This window comes from Chaetodon auriga, chromosome 7 (assembly GCF_051107435.1).
Source record: "Chaetodon auriga isolate fChaAug3 chromosome 7, fChaAug3.hap1, whole genome shotgun sequence".
NCBI lineage: Eukaryota > Metazoa > Chordata > Actinopteri > Chaetodontiformes > Chaetodontidae > Chaetodon > Chaetodon auriga.
This window is the reverse complement of record NC_135080.1, coordinates 17,101,425-17,111,968: the sequence shown is the minus strand read 5'-3', so window position 1 is coordinate 17,111,968 and position 10,544 is coordinate 17,101,425. Positions and strand designations below refer to the sequence as shown.

The 10,544-nt window shown below is 41.9% G+C and overlaps 1 protein-coding gene across 1 annotated transcript in view; it reads right to left on the bottom strand.

Annotated features, from left to right (window-relative positions):
- Positions 1 to 284: 284 nt before the first annotated feature.
- The window catches only part of veph1 (ventricular zone expressed PH domain-containing 1), a 70,461-nt gene continuing 60,201 nt past the window's right edge, over positions 285 to 10,544 (bottom strand). The window contains exons 12-14 of the mRNA XM_076736101.1: positions 8,187 to 8,323; positions 4,878 to 4,931; positions 285 to 4,586 (exon numbers count right to left, since the gene is read on the bottom strand). Coding sequence (XP_076592216.1) covers positions 4,404 to 4,586; positions 4,878 to 4,931; positions 8,187 to 8,323 — 374 coding nt within the window. The 3' untranslated portion in view covers positions 285 to 4,403. The remainder of the gene's footprint in view (positions 4,587 to 4,877; positions 4,932 to 8,186; positions 8,324 to 10,544) is intronic.

Sequence of the window (10,544 nt, the reverse complement as noted above, 5' to 3'; positions counted from 1 at the left end):
GGAGATACGTCCTGCTGAGATGACTGACGCAGCAGATAGGAGCGTCTGGTCCGAGGATCACTGTCACTGTGGGCAGCGCTCGGTGAGTCGGCCCAGTCCGTGAACTCAACCCGACTAATGAGCTAAAGCTGGACATGCACAGAAACAGCTCCTACTTTGTTCAAACCAATTTGTCTTCTTCCCTCTTCTGAAGACCCAGGAAACCATTTCTCAATTCTTCTAATTATCTCGTTTGTGACCAAAACCAAACCCAGGTGTGGAGAGGTAGACTCAGAGAGATTCACTGATTTCACTGGTAAAGATTTATTGTACAGTTCTGTCAGGAAAAAGACAAGAAGGCAGAGTCAGACATGCAAAAAGGTGTAACAGACAAATAGGAAGTCCATAACGAGCTGAACTGTCAGTAAATACAGCGTTCATTTGTTTGCAGTATTAATTCATAGTGATATAAAAACAATGGAGAAGAAAGGGAAAACACGGCGGCAACAAGGTGAAATCTGTCATTCACTGTTTCTCGAGTCTTTCCACACATGATTGACGTGTTACAACAGCACATGTAAAAAATAAATATTGACCTTATATCAAAAATCAAACATAAATCAAATGTAATTTAACCACACACTAAAATAAAAAAAAAATCCATTACACAAGGCTGATACTTATGCTCAACAACGCTTTTATACATTCAGAAACTTTAATACTTGTGTCAATCATCGTCACATACACAGTGTGTGTGTGTGTGTGTGTGTGTGTGATTGTTGAAATCTACAGCAGTGTTTCCACCCTGGTATCTGCTTTCTACACTGCGAATGTAATCTCATTGTGCTTTAAAGCAGTCAAAATAACACCTCTCTATCGTCCTCTATAGATAGATAGATAGCTGCTACAGTATCTATCCGTCAGCCTATTTACACAGCTGCCTATGATTCGTATTTCATTAAGAGAAAAGCACCTAAAACAATTGATCTCGTCTAAAAATACTGGCCCCACAGGCCTGGAAACTAGGCCAAGATGGCAGCGTGACGGCAGAGAGTTTACATTGTTTCTTCTTGACAGCTTTGACATTCATATGATCAGACATTCACTTCAAACACCGAGAAATCAACACTGCAATAAAAGGACGCAGTCAGCTTCATGGTACATTTGGAGAGGAGGGTGGAGGACTTTGTGGATGTAAGGATGGTGGCGGAGTTAACGTTTGCTTGCCAGCAGCTACGGTCGAGTAATGTGTGTGTGTGTGTGTGTGTGTGTGTATAGTTGAATTCAGAACAAATGCTTTTGTTTGTTCCAGCCAGCTTATCTGCTCTGATAGGTGAGCTTTGCTACAAGACAGATGCCAAAAAGTGCTGTGACAATCTGACGGTAAATGATAGTCCTGAGGCGCCAAACCCGACACGTAAGGAATGAAAAAAATCATTTACAAATCAGTTTTCATTTGCAAATGATGGTGGATAAGTGTTGAACTGGGGGCAGTCGTGATTGGCTTCATTCTGATGCGTTCAGTCCGTGAATTGTCCACATGAGTTTACAGCCATGCTAGCAGCTCTGCAAGGCTGTGCTGAACTCGCATGTGTGCAGGGACGATGCTAACATGCCGATGTTTAGCAGGTGCAATGTTTACCAGGTTTGCCATCTTAGTTTAGCATGCTAACATCTGCTAATTTGCATTAAATAAAAGGCACAGCTGAGGCTGATGGGAATGTCATGAGTGTGGACACACTGAAAGTTTGACCTGATGCTAAATGAAAAGTTAAAGCATCACCAATGTAATGAATCTAATGGGGCTAATTGTTGAGGCTTAATATCACAAACATTCACCTGATGGTGGCACAAGAAGAAAAGTCAGAAGATCATCATTTCATTATTTTTTGCAGTTACTGCGGGAGATCCCCCTGACGTGACGCACAGCCAGCTGTGTATGTAGGTCATAACTCTAAAAACAAAAGGAGGGAGGAGGGAATCTAAATGTGAAGGAGAGGCGTGACGTAAATAAAATTCTGTGTAAGCAGATGCAGGTCAGCTCTGTTGTAGGAGGGGAGGCACAGAGACAGCAAAAAAGTACAAATGGGGGTAACCTGACCCGGTGGGAAAGGCAGTGTTATGACTACTCGTACACGGCTAACGAGGTTTTGCTGTAGGACAAACCAAGACCAAAGAAAATGAGCTTATCTGCCACACATATTAACATCACGACCACCTTGGGCATTTTGAAAATATTCAGAGCGTTGCATTTTATATATTCAGCCGAAACTCAAAGCATTTGATGTCAAAGAGGAGATCGATGTGTTCACCTGTGGGCAGACACACACCTCAGATGTGCTCCCCGATGAAGATCAAAATCACACAAAATAACCGATTTTCCACGGCCGACCGTGAACGCCTGTGTGGTGCAGCCGGATCAGAGCTTAACTGGATCAAGACGTGTTTGTCATCTGCATCCTGGTTAGTAACCTAATGGAGTTATAGTGCTGCCACAGGCTGTCATTTTTCAGGTGGAAAGTCGTAACACACACACACGCGCTTCTAAACTCTAACCTTTGGAAAAGGGCCTGTTTAAGACGACGGCCACAGAGACAGCTGCGTGTCACCTTCAGTCTTCCGCTGTCCAAACAAAACCTTTCACTCAATCATCATAAATCATGACTGAACTGGCACCATTTCCAAATCCACAAGGAGACCACTGATGTGCTTCAGTGCATTCTTAGAAATCTGTGGTCTGCGTTCCATTATTAAGCAACAGCTTCACTGATACTGCAGTGGAACATGGAGTGAATTGCTGCGGACATTTCTTGTTTGCCAGCCAAAAATAGCCCAGTCCATACAAAAAGAAGAGAAATATGACTGCGCTCACTCTTCAGGGGGTTGCTTCACAAGTCACTATAGTACAAGAGCAGAAACAGAAGTTCGTTTCAAAATGTTTTCTTCAAACAAGGATGATTGTTAAATGACGCTACTTGAGCTGCTGCTGCTGCCTTCTGGGAAAAGTTTTGTGATGAAAAATATAGTATAAATCAAAAGCACAGAAAATATACGATTCTAAGTTATTGAAAAACACTGGATTGAATATGCACATCCATGTTCCACATGAGAACAACATGTTTATTACAGCAATAGCTCAAACGGCTCTTGCCAAGACTCAGATGAGAAGATCTATGTCATTCCACCTGCTCTGTAAATACGGGCCACCAGCTGTTAGCATAGCTTAGCATTAAGGCTGGAAACACGTGGAAACAGCTGGCCTGGCTCTGTGCAAAGGTTGAGAAGTTGCTTGTACAGAGGGGTTATGTGCAGGACTATTTCTTGGTCGGGTCACTGCGTCTGGCCAGGAAATAATCCTCCATATAACCCCCATAAAACCCCAACTTGACATATCTGTACTTTGGTTTTTGCACAGGTTGAAACAAATGAAGTATAAGTTGTTGATTAGTGAGCTTTAGAGGTGCTGGTAGATGGTTTTTGTTTCTACTGGACTGAGCCAGGCTCGCTGTTTTCTCCTGTTTCCAGTCTTTAAATTACACTGATAAACTACACAAACTGTCTTCTGGCCGTAGCTTCACATTTAGCCTACAGACATAACAGTGCTATCAGTCTTCTCTAACTATTGGCAAGAAAGCGAACAAGTGTATTTCCCAAAATGCTGAACTATTCCTTTAAGACATCATACTCTCTCTCTCTTTATCTCACACACACACACACACACACACACTACTCCAGTACTGAATGGCATTCCCATCTGCAGTCCATTAGTCTCCTCCTCTTCATCCTTCCTGCTTTCAAGTGAAACCGGTCAGTCTCATTATTGCTACAAGTCCTTATGAGGTCTGTGCTTCTATGAAGTCTTTATTGCTAAATACACATCTCAATTCAATCAGCAAGCATCATTAAACCCAACTTTCCACATGTGCTGGTTTTGAGGACGCTCACGGAAAGTTAAAATTTCCCCACCGTACGGTCTCGTCAAGTGAACACGTCCAATTTGACTTCAGTCTGTAACACTTATGTACTGTAACATTCATTTATGATGGTTCACAGCTGCAGATGCACCAGTGAGTCCATGGTGTAACAGTAAGAACAGGCAGCTCTAAATGTTAAAAAAATGAAGGCATCCTTCATTCTGCGTAGATACACACAATACTCTGAGTCTTTACCGCTGGTTTATTTTACTGTAAGTCTTTTTTGTTTCTAAAATACTGCATAGCAAGTTCCTTTTGATTGACTTTGACAGATAACTCATCGTCAGTGGGATTGAAGATGTATCCCACCAATAACAGATATAAAGTTATACCATTGGCAGCAGTGTTGTGTGTTTGTCTGTGAATTGGTGTTTGTGCATGTGTGCACGGCGTCTATCGGCAGCAGTACAGTACGTGTCCTCATCAGCCAGCTGTGCTGCTGTTCTGCTCTCACAGGTAGGTGGTGGCCTCTCTGTTCTCCCTCTCTCTGGCCTGAGCCACGGCCACGTTGATGCACTGCAGCCACTCCTCGGCATGTTTCTCATCCTGAGCTTTCAACACGTACGTCTTGCTGTCTGTGAAGATCTCAAAGGCCCTCGGCAGGCCGCGATCTCGACGCTTCTTCGCCACCACCTGTGGAAAAAGATGAGAAAGAGAAGGAGGTGACAAACTCAGACTGTGGGGAGAGTTGATGCTGCTGTCCTTTTTCAGATCAATGCCAGATTTAATTATGTCAACGCTGATTGGGGAGGGTTTAGACTTTGCACAAAGTACATTGTAACATGATCAGATGACTATAAGCAGCTTCAAAATGACAACAATTTTACCTATAAAAAGCAGAAGTAAGACACAGCCATCACACGGTGTGCTTACAATAATGCAAAAAGTGAAGATCAGCAGGTTTGTGATGAGATACCTCCTCACCTTGACACTTTGCACCTTGCTCAGCTCAATAGGGATGTCATCGAGCTCGTCCTTCTGCGGGGACAACAGAGAACGAAAGACACAAGAGAACAGATGAAAACCTCAGCTGCAAATTCACTGAATTCATTTTCCAACAGTGAACTTCAATAAAAATGTCATTATTATGGTTTATATTAGTAGAGTATTATTGTTACTGATGCATAAATATGTGAGCAGCATTTGAGTTCTGTGCAACTTGTAATGTTCATAGGCTGTTGGGGAGTTTATCCTAAAACTGTGTCATATTTTATCAGTTAATCTTCTGTTTTCTTGACATGTAGTTAAGCGTAAAGTATAAAAAGGAAAAACTTTTTTTGTGGTATTTTTGCAGTATGGTGTGATTTTTGTTTAAAGGGACAGTTCACCCCAAAGTTAAAAATATTTTTTTACTTTTCCCTGTAGTGCTTTTTATCCATCTAGATTGCTTTGGCGTGACTTGCTGAGTTCTGGAGAAAAAAAAATGTATTTTGGGGTTGAATTGTTCCTTTAAAGCCAGTCAAATAAGAGCTCCATGAAATGACTCTTCAGCCATGTTAAAATCTATAAGTGCATTTTGAGCATATCAAGCTCTGACGTTATTTTTTCCACAATGTCAGATGCAGATTTCTGCACCGCATCGTGTCGTTTCCAGTACATAGAGCCTCGGAAGAAACCATTTCCAGGATGATCAATTACGCGTCATTGTTCTACTGCTTCTCCAGGGCAGGAAATGAACTCCTCCAGCTCTGCTGCACATCATGTCCATGTTTGACCTCACTAAGTGTCATTTTGAATGTGTGTGTCTGTAAGTGTGTGTGCACTGGCCCGTAGCCACGTCGTCTTACCCCATAGTTAGTTATGTGGCTCTAACCACATAACCAGAGCAAACTGCAAGACTCATGGCAACTGCCCACATCCTTTGTGCTGTGTGTGTGTGTGTGTGTGTGTGTGTGTGTGTATGCTGAAAAGCATTCAATTGAAGAAGACATGTTCACAGATTTACCTCCCAGCTGGCTGTGCCGAGGGTCTGATTACCGTTTCCCACAGCAGATTCTTGTCAGTGGATTCTTGCACTGATTCAAAGGGAAATTTGATTGACTTTAGCAATTTTGTATCTTAAGTGTGCGGCTTGGTCTTTCATTGCATTTGACAGCTTGCTTTGGAGGAGACAGTGATCCCAGTACAAAGCCAAAGACTGGAAGATCCTGTGATTTGTGATAAATACTCAAGTTGTCTGCAGACATTAGTGCCTGTGCTTTCTCTCTGTATTTGCTGAGACAGCAAACTTAAATTTTTAAATTCATATTATCATACAGTTATATTATATTATTACTGTATTCATATTTGTACAAAGGTTTGGGTGCTGGAAAGTTTCTTTTTGTTTATTGGCACTGACACTCACCACAGGATAAACTACACTTGGCTGCTCAGCAGAACCACTTTGTGTACAGTCAAAATCACTTTTATCCTTTTCATGATGTGCATGTTTGGTTTTGAGTCTCTACTGCTCTTATTTTCTGACAAGTCAAATCACCTTGTAAATAAATGATGGATTTGGATCCTCTCAAGGCAAGTGAACACACCACAACGCAAGCAAGTTCCAGGCGTCTTAACGGTGAAATAAATGGAAACTAACGGCTGCTCGGACGGTACAAATTGATGCTTCCTTTACGTGGACTTAATATAAAAGAAAATGTGACACATTATGCCACAGAAAAAGACAGCAAAAGGTAAGCAGGATAAGGTGTGCACACTTGTGCTTTAGTAAATATCAGCATATCCTGCTACTGTATCATAAGTGCAGTGATGCCATATGGACAATGCATCATTCATTCTCATACTACTCTCATTTTCTCTCTATTTTTTCTGTATTTCTGCATGAAATCTTGCGAGTCAAAGTCCAGGCCTGCTGATAGTTAACCACAACTCTTTGTCTGGTCCCAATTACGGAGAAAGTAGAGTATTCAGTGGAGGATACACTGCAGCTCAGCAGTAACCTGCAATATAGAGAAAACAGGTATCCTTCTTTCTAGAATATTTTAGAATATTTAATGCACTTGGTATACGCTGGAAATAAACGCAACAAGTTGAGCAACAGAGTGAGATACAAGAGTAAGCTTTGTGTGGTTTTGGGGAATGTTTCAAAGCTGCGCGATCACTCAGTGCGGAGGAAACGACACATTTTTTGGTGCTTAATCTCGCTCCCCAGTTGGGAAAATGTCTTTCACAACATACCCACCACCTCCAGAACACGCTGGCAAACATGGACAAAGGCAAAAAAAAACCTTTCCAATTTGTGGCTGCTGAGAGGAATCCATTACCATCTGGATAGGAGCACAAAGACTATTGTTCAGAGTAAAAAAAAAGTAGACTTCAACCACAGGAGAATATCTCTATTTCCAGATATTCCTCCGTGGGGCCGTGCCTCTCTCTAGTTTTTGGGGACTGATTGTATAAACATGGTTCTGTCTAAAGAGCCAGAGAACACCCAACCTCCTGTTGGCTGTGATAATTACTTCAATTACAATTAATTACTAGATGACCACCAACCACAATATATGCACGCACACACTCGAGTGCAGTGAAATGATCCAAATAAATCAGATTTTCTACATGAACTGAAAATATTTTTCTTTGGTCAGCTGGATAAAATCAAACTTGACCTTATTTTTTCGCAAACTTTTATAGACCCCTGACCTCAACACACAGATAATGCTGCTCCCTCTCCATGTTTTTGATTAAGCAAACTTTTCCTATGCACATAAATTCGCCCCGTTCAGTGACATCAGCCTTTGTTCAAGCTGACAGTCACCAGCAAACACAGGGAAGGAAAAACTGTGTTGCTGCAACCCAGAGGGAAATCTCCTCACCTTTGTGTTCGGGTCTTTAGTTCACTCACACATACTCTACGAGGCGGTGCGTCCTCTTGTGTGTTTGCTACTTGTGAGTACTGATATCTGCTTTGAGTTACAGTGGGTGAGGGTGACTCATGTTGTTGCAGCATCATGCTTTTGGCCTTGGGAGTCCCCCATGAGTCCGCACCAGGGCCAAGGTTTGCTACAGTCAGATTCACCGGATGCTCCTGAGGGGACAGTCGAGCTTATCACGAGATGAGATTTCCACTGTTTCACATAGAGTTTCATCATGATTCAAATGACACAGAACGGGGAAATATTAATGAGTGTTTTCTGAGTGAGAGGCCAGGGACAATGCACATGTGTATTTATGTGTGCGTGTGTGTGTGTGTGTGTGTGTGTGTGTGAGGAGGATTCGTTTTCACTGGCTACGTACTGATTTGCCTCTCCGGAAGAGCAACTGATTTCCTGCCAAGGTGAAGTAGCGGGTTTTCCAGCGCTTGATGAACTTCCAGCGGACCTGCTTCTCCTTCAGCTTCCCCTCGATCAGAGGCTGTCCCTCCTGGTTCACAACTAGACGGCCACACAAAGACAAAAAAGCGAAAGAAAGAAAGAAAAATAGACAAAAAGAAGAAAGAAAAACAGACAGAAAACAAGAACATATATTAGTGTCCTTTTTATGTTGTTGTCTATTTACTGTACTGCTAAGCATCAGTGGATTGATCTGAAAGGTTTGTCACTATGATGCATTCATGAGCTGGTAGGAGGGTCTGGCATCTGAGACTTGAATCCGCCATTGAACTTCACTGTGTTCATGAGCAATGTTGCTGGAAAATCTGGCATGAAAAGAAAGCAACAACAAGAAGAGTGCACTCAGTGGAGCGTCTCTCTGCCTGACTTTAGTGGATCATCACATACCAGGTATGGAATCAATCTGCAGACGCTCCAGTTTAAGATGAGACCAAACTTTTCTATGTCAAAATGTGGCCAAACTGATTGCCAGAAATGCCGTTTGCTATGTTGTAACGCATGTTGTAAAATGTTGAAGACAGCAGTCTGAAGTGGTATAAAGCACAACAGTCAATAAAACAGGTTTATCACCTCAACCACAGGAGATCCTTGAGCGTGGCGTCATAACAGCCAGACACGACCAAATGCATGATCTAGATATAAATGGTGGTGGTAAAATTAATAATGTGGCATGTCTGGCAACCAATCAGTTATATTTGTCACTGTGTTAAGTTATCCATCTCTGGCAGTTTCAAGACTCTGCGAGCTGAGGCCAAATCCAGCCCATGGGACAATTTCACAAGGCCCCCTACATGGTTAGAATTTATTATTACATCTGGTAACCAAATTTCAATTTTATTCCATTTTTTTTTCTGTTTTGATTTTTGCCCAGTCTTTTATTTCACAGTGATCATTCAATTTTCTAATAAGGCTGTAACATCTGAACATAAAAGGCAGTTTATTTCATACGTACAAGACTTCATGACCAACAGCAGTCAGATGTACCACACAACAAAAGGCCTCTGTTTGAACCCAAAACCTGGAGGATAGAGAACTCATCTGCAAGGAGAAAGCTGTTTTCTCAAGGAAAACAATCTCGGCTGCATTACTCTGTTAAACATGCAGCACAGCACGACTCAACTTTGGAGCGTCTGTAGTTTAAATGTCAGGTTTGTTTATTACAAACAGCAAGTGTTAAAGTGCACCCTCTCGGAGTGAGCAGTGACATAAAGCATATGTAATTGGTAGTGCACGGCCACACATACAGTACAAATGCACAGGTATGGTGCATTTAAGCAAGAAACACCCTGAAAGCATCACTTGATAATGTTAGCGAATGCACCAAATGTGAAACTCAGATAGCATTAGTATTCTGTATCTACAGCACAGCACAGCACAGCACAGCACAGCACCCTGCTGGTGACTTCTGTTCTCAATCTCTTTTACTTGTATTTCTCTTTAACTCTCAGTTTTATAACCTTAAAGCCCTTTCAAATGCATTTTAATGAAATTGTGCGATACAAACAAACTTGAACTTTTCCACTTCCAGTCAACTTTAATGGGCTGTTCATTTTGAAATCAACATCAGCATCTTGTCTCACTCCTGTGTGTGTGCGTGTGTGTGTGCGTGTGTGTGTGTGGGATCAGACAGAGCAGAACTCCCATAAAGTCCAGTCCTGACCGGTTTGATTAGAAATACTCACCCATCATCCTCCTGAGTGTGTGTGCATGTGTTTTTGTACCTATATGTGTTTTTTGTGATTATGCATATGGTTGTTTTGCTTGAATAGAAATGACCTTTGAGCTTTAAGATCAATCAAAGTGATCACAGATTCATTTTCCATGACTGATTGCGTGATATGTGTAACTGTGTGCTTTAAGAGCACTGTGATCCCTGCGCCAACACACAGAGATGTTTTGATTGGTTTAGGTTTGGTGCCAGTAAACCACTACTTCAGATGCTGACCACCAAACAGAGACACTCTTTGTTTCCACGATGATGAGTAAAGCAGTCAAGAGATTACCTCAATCTGATGGGAGTGTGTGTGTGAATGTGTGGGCATGTTGGCGAGACGATTCACAGAGGTGCCCGACGCCAAACAGGACAAACCTTTAAAGGTCATCAGAGCCCCAAATAAGAGGAGAAACAGCAGCTTCTGAACTGCTTCTCTGTTTCACATCATTGTAAATTAAATACCAACTACATTTTATAGCATGACGAGGACATGATTTCATTTGGTCTGATAACTTTTTATGGGCATTTAATAGTGTGTTTGCCCTTTTA